This window comes from Salmo salar, chromosome 20 (genome assembly GCF_965601325.2).
Source record: "Salmo salar chromosome 20, fSalSal1, whole genome shotgun sequence".
Classification (NCBI taxonomy): Eukaryota; Metazoa; Chordata; class Actinopteri; order Salmoniformes; family Salmonidae; genus Salmo; species Salmo salar.
Genome location: NC_138310.1, coordinates 79,636,428 through 79,655,552, shown reverse-complemented (window position 1 = coordinate 79,655,552; position 19,125 = coordinate 79,636,428). Strand labels below are relative to the sequence as shown.

General features: G+C 45.6%; 1 protein-coding gene across 4 annotated transcripts in view; it reads left to right on the top strand.

Annotated features, from left to right (window-relative positions):
• The window catches only part of LOC106581393 (glutamate receptor 4), a 115,632-nt gene that overhangs the window by 36,698 nt on the left and 59,809 nt on the right, over positions 1–19,125 (top strand). For all 4 annotated transcript variants that reach the window (XM_014163428.3, XM_014163429.3, XM_045703995.2 and 1 more), the window contains exons 3-5: positions 13,697–13,936; positions 16,553–16,605; positions 16,741–16,872. In XM_014163428.3, coding sequence (XP_014018903.2) covers positions 13,697–13,936; positions 16,553–16,605; positions 16,741–16,872 — 425 coding nt within the window. The remainder of the gene's footprint in view (positions 1–13,696; positions 13,937–16,552; positions 16,606–16,740; positions 16,873–19,125) is intronic.

Genomic DNA, 19,125 nt, shown 5'->3' with positions numbered 1-19,125 from the left:
AGTGGTTGAAAAACGAATTTTAATGACTCCAACCTCAGTGTATGTAAACTTCCGACACCAACTGTTTGTGTGTATATATATATATAACACACACACGTGTGCAGACCTGTCACATATAGAGGAAGGTGCTTCTTCTCATAAGTCAGTACATACAGCAGTACATGATTAACCACTCCTAGACACATAGAGACAGGGTGTTTCTCAATATGAATACTACCGTACTCCACACTCTCATGCTCTGAGTGCATTCTCTGAGGACATTCTCTTGAGTACGTTGTTGTGAGGACGAGAGTGTGCAGGAATGCATAACATTTCATTTCAAGCACTCACCTCCCCCTACTGTTTTACCTCACGCTGCTCCTCCCCCTACTGTTTTACCTCACGCTGCTCCTCCCCCTACTGTTTTACCTCACGCTGCTCCTCCCCCTACTGTTTTACCTCACACTGCTCCTCCCCCTACTGTTTTACCTCCCGCTGCTCCTCCCCCTACTGTTTTACCTCACGCTGCTGCTCCTCCCCCTACTGTTTTACCTCACGCTGCTCCTCCCCCTACTGTTTTACCTCCCGCTGCTCCTCCCCCTACTGTTTTACCTCACGCTGCTCCTCCCCCTACTGTTTTACCTCCCCTTGCTCCTCCCCCTACTGTATTACCTCACGCTGCTCCTCCCCCTACTGTTTTACCTCACGCTGCTCCTCCCCCTACTGTTTTACCTCACGCTGCTCCTCCCCCTACTGTTTTACCTCACGCTGCTCCTCCCCCTACTGTTTTACCTCACGCTGCTCCTCCCCATTCACTGAACCTTCTTCCAGCCAGGACAATGACAACAATAGAGATGAAACAAAATGTACTGAAAGAAAATGTTTTACTTCATAGTTATCAACCAATGTTATTCAAGGTAGATATCAATTATTCCTGGGTAGCTAGCTAACAGTTCTTTGTGGCTATCTGGCAAGCTAACAGTAGTAGCTAGCCAGTTACTGTAGCTCTATTGACTTACTATGGGCTTGCGATGTATGCACACTACAGTGGGTATTGTAGGCAGGTAAAGATGCCAAATTTAACACAGCATGTATTTATTAATATGTCAAGATAAAATATTGTAGTCAGGCAACATTTCATTCTGAAGTCGGAGTGTATTTTCTCTCACTTCAGCTCAAATAACGGCCGCCATTGATTTCAAGAAAATGTGCGTAATTTTTATGTGGTTGCTTCAGATTTCTTGGCATACTTTCCGTTGAAGCTTGCATTGATGTATGCTTCAAAATATGTACAAATGGAGTACGCATTCGAGAAGTGCCCTCAGCGCTCCGTTTAGCATAGTTTGATTTGGACTTGTGCTCCAATGTGCGTGCTTGATGCATGGTAGTATGCATTTTGAGAAACACCCATAGACACAGACATGATCACACACCTAGACACATGCAAAGACATACTGTATATACATTCACTTCAGGAGACATTATGAGTGATTATCACTGATCATTTCTTCTGACTGAAAAGCAAGGGGGCAACTTTGTTTTTGGAAGTGGGGGGGCATAATAATAATAATAATAATAATTATTATTATTTTAATTTTTTTATCCAGCCCGGATAAACACTCCAAACAGCCTACCCGACCGCACAGAGGGCGTCCACATGGTCCTAAAGCACACCGTTGCCTCGTTTTGTATCACATTCCAATGATAAAACGGGGGGGGGGGCGCAGAAATGCAATTTCAGAATGTGGGGGGACATGCCCCCCCCCCCCCCCCCCCCCCCCCGCCGTCGCCACTGAAAGTTGCACCCCTGCTGAAAAGCCCCTGCTTGAAAAGCCCCTGCTGAAAAGTGTTCGGAGTGTTTGTGTGTCTTTGTCTAATTGTATGGCTCTGTTTAATTGTATGCCTCTGTGTACTTGTATGGCTCTGTGTATTTATATGGCTCTGTGTATTTGTAATTGTGTGTGTGTGTGTGTGTGTGTGTGTGTGTGTGTGTGTGTGTGTGTGTGTGTGTGTGTGTGTGTGTGTGTGTGTGTGCGTGTGTCATCCTCTTCTCTGGTACAAGTGTTTGAAGAGCTTCTCTACAAAAGGACCTGAAACCACAGAGAGGGAGAGTAGGGACAGCAAGAGAGAGACTATCTTTGTCACTCTTTCTTTTCCTCCCTCTGTTCTCTCCTCCCTCTGTTCTCTCCTCCCTCTGTTCTCTCCTCCCTCTTTCTTTTCCTCCCTCTGTTCTGTCCTCCCTCTGTTCTCTCCTCCCTCTGTTCTCTCCTCCCTCTGTTCTCTCCTCCCTCTTTCTTTTCCTCCCTCTGTTCTGTCCTCCCTCTGTTCTCTCCTCCCTCTTTCTTTCCTCCCTCTGTTCTGTCCTCCCTCTGTTCTCTCCTCCCTCTGTTCTGTCCTCCCTCTGTTCTCTCCTCCCTCTGTTCTCTCCTCCCTCTGTTCTTTCTCTAACTCTGTTCTTTCTCTACCTCTCTATCCCGTGGGACATGAACAGTACCTGACAGTAACTGTTACCCGACAACGGTTTCTATCACTAACAATAACTGCTGCCATTTTCCTGTGTGAGGTGAACTCCAGTGTGCCAGTCGTCATCACACACACACACACACACACACACACACACACACACACACACACACACACACACACACACACACACACACACACACACACACACACACACACACACACACACACACACTTGCACACACCCAAACACACCCCCACACATACTGACTGCTCTTGAACACAAAAACATCCTGTGGCGTACTGCATTAGCATCGTATAGCCCCCGCGATATGCAACTTTTCAGGGAAGTTAGGAACCAACATACACAGGCAGTTAGGAAAGCAAAGGCTAGCTTTTTCAAACAGAAATTTGCATCCTGTAGCAAAACGTTTTGGGACCCTGTAAAGTCCATGGAGAATAAGAGCAGCTGCCCACTGCACTGAGGATAGGAAACACTGTCACCACCGATAAATCCATGATAATTGAGAATTTCAATAAGCATTTTCTACGGCAGGCCATGCTTTCCACCTGGCTACCCCTACCCCGGTCAACAGCCCTGCACCCCCCACAGCAACTTGCCCAAACCTCCCCCAGTTCCCCCTCAACTAAATCCAGATAGCTGATGTTCTGAAAGAGTTGCAAAATCTGGACCCCTTCAAATCAGCTGGGCTAGACAACCTGGACCCTCCCTTTCTAAAGTTATCCACCATAATTGTTGCAACCCCAAATACTAGCCTGTTCAACCTCTCTTTCGTATCGTCTGCGATCCCCAAAGATTGGAAAGCTGCCGCTGTCATCCCCCTCTTCAAAGGGGGAGACACTCTAGACCCAAACTGTTGAATATCTATTCTAGCCTGCCTTTCTAAGGTCTTCGAAAGCCAAGTTAACAAACAGATCACCGACCATTTCGAATTCCACCGTACCTTCTCCACTATGCAATCTGGTTTCCAAGCTGGTCATGGGTGCACCTCAGCCACGCTCAAGGTCCTAAACGATATCATAACCTCCATCGATAAAAGACAATACTGTGAAGCCGTATTCATCGAGTTCAGTGTGTCAAATCAGAGGGCCTGTTGTCTGGACCTCTGGCAGTCTCTATGTGCCACAGGGTTCAATTCTCGGGCCGACTCTTTTCTCTGAATACATCAATGATGTCGCTCTTGCTGCTGGTGATTCTCTGATCCAACTCTACGCAGACGACACCATCCTGTATACTTCTGGCCCTTCTTTGGACACTGTGTTAACTAACCGCCAGACGAGCTTCAATGCCATAAACTCTCCTTCTGTGGCCTCAAACTGCTCTTAAATGCAAGTAAAACTAAATGCATGCTCTTCAACCGATCGCTGCCCGCACCTGCCTGCCTGCCCGTCCAGCATCACTACTCTGGACGGTTCTGACTGAGAATGTGTGGACAATTACAAATACCTAGATGTCTGGTTAGACTGTAAACTCTCCTTCCTGACTCACATTAAGCATCTCCAATCCAAAATGACATCTAGAATCAGCTTCCTATTTCGCAACAGAGCATCATGCTGGTGTCCTGGTTAAATTCCCAATCTGGCCCTCATACCATCATGGCCACCTAATTGTCCCCGACTTCTAATTGGCTCATTCATGTCCTCTCCCCTGCACTCATGCTGCCAAACATACCCTCGTAAAACTGATTGTCCTACCAATCCTTGACTTCGACGATGTCATTTATAAAATAGCCTCCAACACTCTACTCAGCAAATTGGATGCAGTGCCATCCGTTTTGTCACCAAAGCCCCATATACTACCCACCACAGCGACCTGTATGCTCTTGTTGGCTGACCCTCGCTTCATATTCGTTGCCAAACCCACTGGCTCCAGGTCATCTATACGTTTTTTCTTGGTAAAGCGCCGCCTTATCTCAGCTCACTGGTCACCATAGCACACACACCTGTAGCATGCACACCAGCAGGTATATTTCACTGGTCACCCCAAAGCCTATTCCTCATTTGGCCGCCTTTCCTTCCAGTTCTCTGCTGCCAATGACTGGAATGAATTGCAAAAATCACTGAAGCTGGAGACTCATATCTCCCTCGCTAACTTTAAAAACCTCTTTGGGCTAGGTGGGACGCTAGTGTCCCACCTGGCCATCATATGGTGAAATTGCAAAGCGCGAAATTCAAAATACAAAATTCGTAATATTAAACATTCATGAACATACAAGTGTCCTACATCATTTAAAAGCTTAACGTCTTGTTAATCCAGCCGCTTTGTCAGATTTCAAAAAGGCTTCACGCAAAGCATACCATGCGATTATCTGAGGACAGCGCCCCGCGTACAAAAGCATTACAAATATTTTCCAAACAAGCAGAGGCGTCACGAAAGTCAGAAATAGTGATTAAATAAATCACTTACCTTTGAAAATTTTCCTCTGTTTGTAATCCCAAGGGTCCCAGCAACATCACAAATGGTCATTTTGTTTGATAAAATCCTTCTTTATATCCTAAAAAAGTCAGTTTAGTTGGCGCGCTTGATTCAGTAATCCACCTGTTTCTCTCGTTCAAAATGCATACAAATGAATCCCAAAAGTTACCAATACACAGTCAAACAATGTTTCTAATCAATCCTCAGGTACCCTAATATGTAAATAAACTATACAATTTAAGACGGAGAATAGTATGTTCATTACTACAGTCAAAATGGAGCCACCTGGAAAAACTACAAATTCTAGCTAATTTTTCAAAAAACAATTTTGAAACTCTTTCTAAAGACTGTTGACATCTACTGGAAGCCCTATGAACTGCAATCTGGGAGGTATTCCTTTGATTTTCCCATAGACAGCCATTATAATGAGTGGTGAGCTCAAAAAAGAAAATCCTGATGGATTCTCCTCAGGTTTTTGCCTGCCATATCAGTTCTGTTATACTCACAGACATTATTTTAACAGTTTTAGAAACTTTATAGTGTTTTCTATCCAATACTACCAATTATATGCATATCTTAGCTTTTGGGCCTGAGTAACATGCAGTTTACTTTGGGCACATCAGTCATCCAAACTTCAGAATACTGCCCCCTAGCCTTAGAAGTTGCATCAGCTGTCAGAGCAGCTCACAGATCACTGCATCTGTAAATAGCCCATCTGTAAATAGCCCATCCAACTACCTCATCCCCATATTGTTATTTATTCATTTTTTGCTCCTTTGCACCCCAGTATCTCTACTTGCATATTCATCTTCTGCACATCAATCACTCCAGTGTTTAATTGCTAAATTGTAATTACTTCGCCACTACGGCCTATTTATTGCCTTACCTCCCTTATCTTACCTCATTTGCACACACTGTATATAGATTTTGTATTTTTTTTCCTATTATGTTATTGACTGTACGTTTGTTTATTCCATGTGTAACTCTGTGTTGTTGTTTGTGTCGCACTGCTTTGCTTTATCTTGGCCAGGTCGCAGTTGTAAATGAGAACTTGTTCTCAACTGGCCTATCTGGTTAAATAAAGGTGAAATATAAATAAATAAATAAAATAAACACACACACACAGATGCAAAGACACACGTGCACACACACACACACACACACACACACACACACACACACACACACACACACACACACGGCCAGCAGCATACCACCCTGCATCCCACTGCTTGCTTGCCTCTGAAGCTGAGCAGGGTTGATCCCGGCTGGGATACCAGATGCTGCTAGAAGTGGTGTTGGAGGGCCAGTAGGAGGCACCATTTCCTCTGCTCTAAAAAAATATCCCAATGCCCCAGGGCAGTGCTTGGGTGTTGTCTTTCGGATAGGAATTTTTTGGTTGTCCTGACTCTCTGTGGTCACTAAAGATCCAATGGCACTTATCATAAGAGTAATGGTGTTAACCCTGGTGTCCTGGTTAAATTCCCAATCTGGCCCTCATACCATCATGGCCACCTAATTGTCCCCGACTTCTAATTGGCTCATTCATGTCCTCTCCCCTGTAACTATTCCTCAGGTTGTTGCTGTAAATGAGAATGTTTTCTCAGTCAACTTACCTGGTAAAATAAAGGGTTAAAAAAATACAAAATAAAAACACACACACACACACACACACACACACACACTTCAGTAGTAGACATCAGTCTGTTCTGCAGGACATTAAACCAAACCCCAGTCTGTTCTGCAGTACATTAAACCAAACCCCAGTCTGTTCTACAGTACATTAAACCAAACCCCAGTCTGTTCTGTAGTACATTAAACCAAACCCCAGTCTGTTCTGCAGTACATTAAACCAAACCCCAGTCTGTTCTGCAGTACATTAAACCAAGCCCCAGTCTGTTCTGCAGTACATTAAACCAAACCCCAGTCTATTCTGCAGTACACTAAACCAAACCCCAGTCTGTTCTGCAGTACATTAAACCAAACCCCAGTCTGTTCTGCAGTACATTAAACCAAACCCCAGTCTATTCTGCAGTACACTAAACCAAACCCCAGTCTGTTCTGCAGTACATTAAACCAAGCCCCAGTCTGTTCTGCAGTACATTAAACCAAACCCCAGTCTATTCTGCAGTACACTAAACCAAACCCCAGTCTGTTCTGCAGTACATTAAACCAAACCCCAGTCTGTTCTGCAGTACATTAAACCAAACCCCAGTCTGTTCTGCAGTACATTAAACCAAACTCCAGTTGCATTTCCAGGTGTTTCCACAGTCTCTCTATGGGTTGTTGTTGTGGGGGGGGGGTTATCTGATGATTAGAGGACCTACAGGAGCATGTCTGTAGACAGGTGGAGTCTACAGTTTCAAGGCAGATCGTAACAGGCTGGGGAGATGGAACACTGTTTATGTGGCTGTGAGATGGATATAGTTGTATTACGTACCAACCTGCTCTGGGATGCTCAACAACAAATGAAGTCCTATAAAGGCTAGTTTATATGCTGGTAAGGTAGGCTGGAATACACATGCTGGTTATATGAGCACAGTCTATAACACCAGCACCCCAGTGGATTGGGTGTCTCAGAGGTATATGAGTTCGTGTGTGTGACGGAGAGAGAGGGAGGGAAAGGGGGAGATATAATGATGGGGAGAGGAGGGGGAGGAAGGGCAGGTGCAGAGGGGAGCAGAGAGCTGTAATCAAAGAGAAAAAGGATTGAGGGAGGAGTGTGGCATTTTTCCCAAGAGCCTTTTCTTCTGCTGGCGGTGGCCTGTCTCTGAACGGATGCACTTTGACCTCGGCACTGTGCAGTGCAGCATGGGTAAGAATGCCTAGACGGCAGGAGTTGGCGGGTCATAAAGGCAGCTGTGTGTGTGTGTGTGTGTGTGTGTGTGAGAGGGAGAGAGAGAGACAGAGAGAGGGAGAGAGAACTTTACCAAACACACAGCTGTGTGTGTGTGTGTGTGTGTGTGTGTGTGTGTGTGTGTGTGTGTGTGTGTGTGTGTGTGTGTGTGTGTGTGTGTGTGTGTGTGTGTGTGTGTGTGTGTGTGAGAGAGGGAGAGAGACAGAGAGAGGGAGAGAGAACTTTACCAAACACACAGCTGTGGGTGCATTTAAAGACCTTTTAACTCTCCTCTCCTCCCAGGAACAGGTGTGAGTGCTGGCGGGAGACGGAGAAAGAGTGAGGGGGAAGAGACACGCTTTCTTTTCTATCCCTCTCTCCTCAGGTCCTCCCCTCCCTGTAAGAACTCCTCTGGGTTTTGGACTCTTCCCTTCCTCTCTTCTCTCTCTCTTTTTCTCTCTCTCCTCCTCAGTTTAAGCTATAGCAGAGAGGAATATAGGGAGGGAGGGAGGGAGAGAGGGAAGGGGAGAGGAGAGGAGAGAGAGACTGTCTATTCACTAACACAGAGCTTTTCATCACCTATCATTTATCCCCTCAACTCCTACACAAAGCTTTAATCCATACCATTATCACATTACTGATCATCATAATCCCAATCAGCCTTTTATTTATAAACCATATTTTCCAAAGACACGGCTCCAATTATCCTACAATCTATCTGCTTATTAAATGACAAAATAGAAAATCTATGCTGCGACCTCTTCCTGTGCCAGGGTGCATCGATCCCTTAGCCATAACTAATGAGAGCTGATATCTTGTTGTCAAACATGACCGCCTGGGCCTGCTTACTGTGTCAGACACAACAGCTCCACTGCACAGGATGGATGGATGGATGGATGGATGGATGGATGGATGGATGGATGGATGGATGGATGGATGGATGGATGGAGGGATGGATGGGGGGAGGGATGGAGTGATGGATGGAGGGAGGGATGGATGGAGGGAGGGAGGGAGGGAGGGAGGGAGGGAGGGAGGGAGGGAGGGAGGGAGGGAGGGAGGGAGGGGAGGGAGGAGGAATGAATGAATGAATGAATGAATGAATGAATGAATGAATGAATGAATGAATGAATAAATGGATAGATTCATATCATGTTTATGTACACAAGAAACCTTGCCTTCTCATATTTCTCTTATCTTATTTATCTTTCTAGGATATTGTCTTTCTGTATGGCAGCCATGTTAGCAGCAGCAGTAGTATGGTATCAGTCAGTGTGGTTTATTGTGGGTTATTATCATGCAGTACAGAGGAATAAAGAGCAGGACTGTCAGAGGGCATCTGTTGTTCCTGTTGTGTCACATAAACAGAATGGTCCCTCTGGATCCAGCTCCCAATGCTCTTCTAATGTGGAGAGAGAGCTTGAAAGTGAGGAAGACAGGGGGAGAGAGAAAGGAAGAGAGAGAGAATGGAAGAGGGAGAGAGACAGAGGAGGGAGGAGATGGAGAAAGAGAGAGACAGAGAAGTGGCCATGGAGGTGAGAAAGAGAAAAGAGAGGGAGGAAGAGAGAGACAGACAGAGAAAGACAGAGAGAGAAAGACAGAGAGAGAGAGACAGAGAAAGACAGAGCGAGAGAGAGAGACAGAGCGAGAGAGAGAGACAGAGCGAGAGAGAGAGACAAAGCGAGAGAGAGACAGAGCGAGACAGAGCGAGAGAGAGACAGAGCGAGAGAGACAGAGCGAGAGAGACAGAGCGAGAGAGACAGAGCGAGAGAGACAGAGCGAGAGAGACAGAGCGAGAGAGAGAGCGAGAGAGACAGAGCGAGAGAGAGACAGAGCGAGAGAGAGACAGAGCGAGAGAGAGAGAGAGCGAGAGAGGGAGAGAGACAGAGCGAGAGAGAGAGACAGAGCGAGAGAGCGAGAGAGAGAGACAGAGCGAGACAGAGCGAGAGAGACAGAGCGAGAGAGAGACAGAGCGAGAGAGAGACAGAGCGAGAGAGAAAGAGAGCGAGAGAGACAGAGCGAGAGAGACAGAGCGAGAGAGACAGAGCGACAGAGAGAGAGAGCGACAGAGAGAGAGAGAGACAAAGAGAGACAGAGCGAGAGAGAAACAGAGCGAGAGAGAGACAGAGCGAGAGAGAAAGAGAGCGAGAGAGACAGAGCGAGAGAGACAGAGCGAGAGAGACAGAGCGACAGAGAGAGAGAGAGACAAAGAGAGACAGAGCGAGAGAGAAACAGAGCGAGAGAGAGAGAGAGAGAGAGAGACAGAGCAAGAGAGACAGAGAGAGAGAGACTATCAGTCTCTGTGGGCCCGTTCTCCTGCGGTGGTTTTACTGTGGTGATGATGCTGTTCCCCCGCTCCCCTCATTAATATTTGAAGAAAGAAGCTTCGTAGACATTTTATTATGATGCCTCTCTCTGGCATCTGTAGGGATGGGCTTTTAAACTACACATATCTGCTGCTGAGGCACTCTGTAGGGAAATGTAAATATTAAACTACACATAACTGCTGCTGAGGCACTCTGTAGGGAAATGTAAATATTAAACTACACATAACTGCTGCTGAGGCACTCTGTAGGGAAATGTAAATATTAAACTACACATATCTGCTGCTAAGGCACTCTGTAGGGAAATGTAAATATTAAACTACACATATCTGCTGCTGAGGAACTCTGTAGGGATTTTAAACTACACATAACTGCTGCTGAGGCACTTTGTAGGGAAATGTAAATATTAAACTACACATATCTGCTGCTAAGGCACTCTGTAGGGAAATGTAAATATTAAACTACACATATCTGCTGCTGAGGCACTTTGTAGGGAAATGTAAATATTAAACTACACATATCTGCTGCTAAGGCACTCTGTAGGGAAATGTAAATATTAAACTACACATATCTGCTGCTGAGGCACTCTGTAGGGAAATGTAAATATTAAACTACACATATCTGCTGCTAAGGCACTCTGTAGGGAAATGTAAATATTAAACTACACATATCTGCTGCTGAGGCACTCTGTAGGGAAATGTAAATATTAAACTACACATATCTGCTGCTGAGGCACTCTGTAGGGAATGTAAATATTAAACTACACATAACTGCTGCTGAGGCACTCTGTAGGGATTTTAAACTACACATAACTGCTATACGTTGTTGATCTTTATTGTATCAACAAAGTTGGTGGTATCATATTGGTCAGGTTTCCTAAAGGACATGGTGTAAAAATAGCAGCAGGAGGCTAGACAGAGAGGCAAACAAGAGAAAGAATACAGGGACATGGTGAAGAAGAAAGGAGCAATAGAGAGATGGAGAAAGCAATGTAGTTACACATTTCAAGCTGCTTGTAGTGTGCATTTGGAGCCAAGGGGAAATCTGTTAAGGTGTCTGCATACTAGGTTTGGTTTGCTCCTAGCAGAACTCGGCTAGGCCAAGTGACAGTCCGTGCATAAACCTTAAAAGACATTCTCTTGAAAAAAAAAGAGAGACGCAATAGCCAGTATACACTTCCTCAAAATAGTCAGAATAAATCTAAGATAACTCAAGAAATCTGTCATTAATTTTTATGTTTTTGCAGAAGAGATCATAGTCGCACAATTTTACATATAACTAAGATGTATGGTGCAGTACTTCTCAAGTGAACATTTTTTGCAGAAACTAATGGGCATAAACCCTTACCGAAGACCAAAAGGAACAAAAACGTCACAAAATGTCATCCTAATATTTGAAAAAACTGTTCTGAACTGTTTCGGAAGGGAAGCATGTGGGCACCTTTTCTCTATTAGTGGAAATAAATTAAATGAAACCGCTTTGAACACAGTGTCTCCCATGTGGACTTTGGTGTCTTTTATGACGTAATGACTGTCTAATCCCTCTTCATCTCAGCCCAGGTGCAGGGCCCTGCCCAGTGTCTAATCCCTCTTCATCTCAGCCCAGGTTCAGGGCCCTGCCCAGTGTCTAATCCCTCTTCATCTCAGCCCAGGTTCAGGGCCCTGCCCAGTGTCTAATCCCTCTTCATCTCAGCCCAGGTTCAGGGCCCTGCCCAGTGTCTAATCCCTCTACATCTCAGCCCAGGTTCAGGCCCCTGCCCAGTGTCTAATCCCTCTACATCTCAGCCCAGGTTCAGGCCCCTGCCCAGTGTCTAATCCCTCTTCATCTCAGGCCAGGTTCAGGGCCCTGCACACTGTCTAATCCCTCTTCATCTCAGCCCAGGTTCAGGGCCCTGCCCAGTGTCTAATCCCTCTTCATCTCAGCCCAGGTTCAGGGCCCTGCCCAGTGTCTAATCCCTCTTCATCTCAGCCCAGGGCCTTGCCCGCGTCTAATTCCTCTTCATCTCAGCCCAGGTTCAGGGCCCTGCCCGTGCCCGCCTTACTGGCTCAAAGCAGGCTCAAAGCAGCCTCTCTCACTCTGTTTCCCAGACTGGCGTTTATCACAGAAGATAATGGAATCACTTTTGCTCCCCAGAGAGAGTAATAAGCAAGTTAGAGAGAGTAAGGAAGGTAGAGAGAAAAATAAAATACAAAAGTTGAGAGAAGGATGGAGGAAGAAAGAAAAACAAGGAATGTGAGAGACCAATAAAAACGGAGGGATGGAGGAAGAGGTTTAGAGCAGAGCATATTGGTTGTTTTCTGTGTTTACCGCAACACTAAAGTGGTTAGGAGCAGGTATATGACGCGGGCTGGGTTTCTACTTCAAGACACACGTCTGAAAGAAGAATGAATGGAGAAAGTGGGCGGGAAAGGGGGAGAGAGAGAGTGGAGTGTATATTTGATTTTGAGTAGTGTGTAAATCTCCATGATACAGAGATTGTGCATAGAATATGTTGTTTCCTGGAATAGGAGACACATGTTCTGAACCATCAATAACTACAAAACCACACTTCCCAGGGCCTTAGAAGCACAGTGTGAGGCAGGACTAGGGTGTGTGTGTGTAGCAGGGTATGAAAGCTACACTACAGATGCATCATCAAAACAAATCATTTCACCCTCCTTTAACGAAGCAGTGGATGAGTTACATACTGTGGAGGAGAGGGAAAGTTAGCAGACGAGCGACAGAGACGTCAGAGAAATCTCCCTCTCTCTGTTGAAAGAGCTGCAGGGTTTTAGGGAGATGAATTGCATACATAACATCAGCATGGAATTGTAACAGTGAGACATGAGTCAGAATTATTTCTTTGATTTGTTGTTGTTTTGTCTGTGTGAGAGATGACCTCCCAGAGGAGTCAGGGGGACTGATTGTTTATGTGTAGTAATTATGTTAGTAGTGTTTGGCTCTCTACTGTGGAATTGGTATTGTTGAGAGGGCCAAAATAATTACTGGGAAACATTTTTGTGATATGAAAATCAAGTTGCAAATATAATTTTCTGTGTTTTGTCAGCTCTTTTGACAAGCACACTCACACACTCACATGCACCCAGCAGCTGCAATTTGTTGTTGCAATTATGGACGGCACAAACTGAAGCATCCACTCGTTAAAATGTTTGACGTATTTCACGAGATTCCGCTATGTGAATATACATTAATGAGCATCTCTTTCTCTGCCTCTCTGCCTGCATTCTGTTCTCAGTATTCCTGGCGTGTTCTTCTGGCTCTATGTCAAATGTCTATTGCATGTGTATATAGTACAATTAGCCTTTAAGCATTCTCAGTACAATTAGCCTTTAAGCATTCTCAGTACAATTAGCCTTTAAACATTCTCAGTACAATTAGACTTTAAGCATTCTCAGTACAATTAGCCTTTAAGCATTCTCAGTACAATTAGCCTTTAAGCATTCTCAATACAATTAGCCTTTAAGCATTCTCAGTACAATTAGACTTTAAGCATTCTCAGTACAATTAGCCTTTAAGCATTCTCAATACAATTAGCCTTTAAGCATTCTCAGTACAATTAGCCTTTAAGCATTCTCAGTACAATTAGCCTTTAAGCATTCTCAGTACAATTAGCCTTTAAGCATCCCCTTCTCCCCTTCCTCCCTCTCTCTCTCCCTGCAGTCTGTTCTCAATACTCGCGGGGTGTGTTTGCCATCTTCGGCCTGTACGACAAGCGTTCGGTGCACACCCTGACGTCGTTCTGCAGCGCTCTGCACATCTCCCTGGTCACACCCAGTTTCCCCACGGAGGGGGAGGGCCAGTTCACCCTGCAGCTCCGCCCCTCTATCAGAGGAGCTCTGCTGTCCCTGCTGGACCACTACGACTGGAGCCGCTTTGTATTCCTCTATGACACAGACAGAGGTACCAGCTGTCAATCAAACAATACCCAATCAATTAATCAATCAATCAGTCAGTCAGTCAGTAGGTCAACCAGTCAGTTAATCAGTCAATCAATCAATCAATCAATCAATCAATCAATCTAATCTAGTCAATCCAAGGGAAGCAGAAGAGAGGAAAGAGGGAGAAAGGAGAGAGGAAAGAGGGAGAAAGGAAAGAGGAAGAGAGGAAAATGGAATGGAGTGAGCGGGAACTCTACACAGCTCAACCCAATAATTCACATAGTCCAACCCAGTCATTCATACAGCTCAACCCAGTCATTCATACAGCTCAACCCAGTCATTCATACAGCTCAACCCAGTCATTCATACAGCTCAACCCAGTCATTCATACAGCTCAACCCAGTCATTCATACAGCTCAACCCAGTCATTCATACAGCTCAACCCAGTCATTCATACAGCTCAACCCAGTCATTCATACAGCTCAACCCAGTCATTAACACAGCTCAACCCAGTCATTAACACTGCTCAAGCCAGTAATTCACACTGCTCAACCCATTCATTAACACAGCTCAACTCAGTCATTAACACAGCTCAACTCAGTCATTAACACAGCTCAACCCAGTCATTAACACAGCTCAACCCAGTCATTAACACAGCTCAACCCATTCATTAACACAGCTCAACCCAGTCATTAACATGTCTGAACCCACTAATTCACCCAGCTCAACACAGTCACTCACACAACTCAAACCAGTCACTCACACTGTTCAACCCAGTCATTCACACAGCTTAACCCAGTCATTAAAATGTCTTGATCCACTCAGTAACAAGTCTCAACCCAGTAATTCACACAGTTAAACCCAGTCATTCACACAGCTTAACGCAGTCATTAAAATGTCTCGATCCACTCAGTAACAAGTCTCAACCCAGTAATTCACACAGTTAAACCCAGTCATTCACACAGCTCAACCCAAGCATTAACTCAGCTTGTTACTGAACTAAATGTGACTGTGACTGTGATTATCTGTGGAAAGGCTGACAGAGATTAAAGTGAGCTTGTTCCCCTTGATGCTGTGTGTGCTGACAGATTGGACACAGCTGATGCCCTCCGCTCCGGACTATCGTCATGGGAATACTCAGCACGGAACCCTAAACCAGACATTCCCACATCCACTCGCCATGCCAGGGTCTCGATGCCCTCTGAGTGGCTAGCAGTGCCAGTCCCACCACACAATGCATTTTCTCAGTGTGTGTGTGTGTGCCTCCCTTCTGCCAGTCTCTCTGTGGCCCGGCTTGGCTAGGTCGACACCAAGGGGATTGTAGGTGCGGTTTCCGCTTCACTCACCCGTGACTCGCCGAGCCAGGGCCGTTCATTAGCATTTCCCATCAGCCCCGTGCTGTCGGTAATGTGGTGGAAAATGGGCAGTAAGAGGGATCTGTTTTATGCTCCGTGCTCTGCAGACAGCATGACACACACACACACACACACACACACACACACACACACACACACACACACACACACACACACACACACACACACACACACACTCAGATTTCGGTTCCGCAGCTACTGAGGGTTCATCTGTTGTAAAGCATTTGAAACTGGGAGAAAGGCACATGGAAACACACTGAGGATTTTGTAGGCCTACATGTGTGTGAGACTGGGAAGCTGTGTGCCCATTGGTTGACAAAGATCCATTCCCAAGCCTTCTTTTATGTGTTCATGTGTCACCTGACATTTTGGGTCTATAAAGCTGTTTTTTTTTTCATTGTTACATTTCTCCTGTTGTCTGTTGTATAGTCAGGGATAGGCTCCAGCCAGGAGACAGACACACAGTCTGGACACAGACAGACAAACAGACAGACTGATTGACACATTGTTACACAGTATGGACACAAACAGACAGACACAGAGCCACAATGTTACACAGTATGGACACAGACAGACAGACACAGAGCCACATTGTTATACAGTATGGACACAGACAGACAGACAGACAGACAGACAGACAGACAGACAGACAGACAGACAGACAGACAGACAGACAGACAGACAGACAGACAGACAGACAGACAGACAGACAGACAGACAGACAGATTGTTAGCCTACAGCTGAGGAGTGTTTACACAGGGACAGCTGTTGTTGATGGCTACTGGGAGTGTTTGGGGGAACTGTGGACATAATGATAGAAGCATCAGGGTGAGAGAGACAAACAGTGACAGAAAGACAGAGGGGAGACAGAGGGTGATAGAGAAAGGAACAGACAGCAGAGGTGTCAGAGACAGGGGATCAGGACAGTACCTGGGGGCACAGTGACGGGTACTTCAGTATATGTGCTGCCGAAGCAAGCACAGTGACGGGTACTTTAGCGTAAGGTTGCACTAAACAGACAAGAAGGAAGAGGGATGGAGTGAGGACGCCAGCGAAGGAAGGGGCATCTGGCATTTAGAGTGTTTTGCAGTGTTTCTGTTTAGTTTGATTGTTCCAAGACACTGTTTTTGTTTACTTAAATATTTGATCTATTTGTTTTATCTTCAGCTTAAATTTTCTGAAATTAAATGTATGTGGCCTTGCTGGCATCTCTCCAGATTGATGATGTCTGGTTGTCGTTGCGTCTCTGATCTGTTGTCTAGGTTACGCCATCCTACAGGCAATCATGGAGCGAGCAGGTCAAAATGGTTGGCAGGTGAGCACCACATGGGCGCACACATGCAAACACACACACACACACACACACACACACACACACACACACACACACACACACACACACACACACACACACACACACACACAGGTTAATTGCTCTGTCTCTGTGCAGGTGAGTGCCATCTGCGTGGAGAGTTTCAACCAGGCAGCGTACCGTCGTCTGCTAGAGGACCTGGACCGCCGGCAGGAGAGGAAGTATGTCATCGACCTGGAGCCTGAGAGACTGCAGAGCATTCTAGAACAGGTGAGTCTGATGAGAGACTGCAGGACATTCTAGAACAGGTGAGTCTGATGAGAGACTGCAGAGCATTCTAGAACAGGTGAGTCTGATGAGAGACTGCAGAGCATTCTAGAACAAATGAGTCAGAGACTGCAGAGCATTCTAGAGCAGGTGAGTCTGATGAGAGACTGCAGAGCATTCTAGAACAGGTGAGTCTGATGAGAGACTGCAGAGCATTCTAGAACAGGTGTCTGAGAGAACTTAGAGCATTCTAGAACAGGTGAGTCTGGTGAGAGACTGCAGGACATTCTAGAACAGGTGAGTCTGATGAGAGACTGCAGAGCATTCTAGAACAGGTGAGTCTGATGAGAGACTGCAGGACATTCTAGAACAGGTGAGTCTGATGAGAGACTGCAGAGCATTCTAGAACAGGTGAGTCTGATGAGAGACTGCAGAGCATTCTAGAACAAATGAGTCAGAGACTGCAGAGCATTCTAGAGCAGGTGAGTCTGATGAGAGACTGCAGAGCATTCTAGAACAGGTGAGTCTGATGAGAGACTGCAGAGCATTCTAGAACAGGTGTCTGAGAGACTGCAGAGCATTCTAGAACAGGTGAGTCTGATGAGAGACTGCAGAGCATTCTAGAACAGGTGAGTCTGAGAGACTGCAGAGCATTCTAGAACAGGTGAGTCTGATGAGAGACTGCAGAGCATTCTAGAACAGGTGAGTCTGATGAGAGACTGCAGAGCATTCTAGAACAGGTGAGTCTGATGAGCGACTGCAGGACATTCTAGAACAGCTGAGTCTGATGAGAGACTGCAGAGCATTGTAGAACAGGTGAGTCTGATGAAAGACTGCAGAGCATTCTAGAACAGGTGAGTCTGATGAGAGACTGCAGAGCATTCTAGAACAGGTGAGTCTGAGAGACTGCAGAGCATTCTAGAACAGGTGAGTCTGAGAGAACTTAGAGCATTCTAGAACAGGTGAGTCTGAGAGACTGCAGAACATTCTAGAAAAGGTGAGTCTGATGAGAGATTGCAGAGCATTCTAGAACAGGTGAGTCTGATGAAAGACCGCAGAGTGTTCTAGAACAGGTGACCACAGAACTCAACATCACACACCATTACACACACACACAATCTCTCTCTCAGCCTTGTGGTATTTCATGCGCATTAGTACCCCTCTCCTCCTCTCTTCACTGAACGCATCTACTGATGGCCAGACTGTGACTCTAACAGTTGAGACAGGTGTGTCTGTCTGCCTCTTCTCTGCTGCTGTCATCTTTGACCCCAGCTCCAGGGTAATGTCCCATTGGTCAGCCATCTGTCACTACTTCCCTGTGCATGCATCATTTCCTCTTCTGGCCAGGTCTCCCTTCCTGTCTACTGGTCTGACAAATATGGGCAGACACACACCAGCAACTACAAGCACGGACACACGCACAAACACACAAACACACACCTGTGCAGTGGTCTGCCCAGGAACAGCAGGCTCAGTAGTATTGGCATGGATGGCATCATCAGTCAGACAGAGATTGCTCTCTCTAGCTCTCAATTTTAAAGGGCTTTATTGGCGTGGGAAACATATGTTTACATTGCCAAAGCAAGTGAAATAGATAATGAACAAAAGTGAGAAAAAAATATTTTAAAAAAAATATCACAAAAGTTGTATTTACAATGGTATTTGTTCTTCACTGGTTGCCCTTTTCTTGTGGCAACAGGTCACAAATCTTGCTGCTGTGATGGCACACTGTGGTATTTCATCCAGTAGATATGGGAGTTTATCAAAATTGGATATGTTTTCAAATTCTTTGTGGGTCTGTGTAATCTGAGGGAAATATGTGTCTCTAATATGGTCATACATTTGACAGGAGGTTAGGAAGTGCAGCTCAGTTTCCACCTCATGTTGTGGGCAGTGTGCACATAGCCTGTCTTCTCTTGAGTGCCAGGTCTGCCTACGGCAACCTTTCTTAATAGCAAGACTATGCTCACTGAGTCTGTACATAGTCAAAGCTTTCCTTAATTTTGGGTCAGTCACAGTGGTCAGGTATTCTGCCCAGAGCCAGATAGCATTCTAGTTTGCTCAGATATTTTGTTAATTCTTTCCAATGTGTCAAGTAATTCTCTTTTTGCTCTCTCTCTCTCTCTCTCTCTCTCTCTCTCTCTCTCTCTCTCTCTCTCTCTCTCTCTCTCTCTCTCTCTCTCTCTCTCTCTCTCTCTCTCTCTCTCTCTCTCTCTCTCTCTCTCTCTCTCTCGCTCTCTCTCTCTCTCTCTCTCT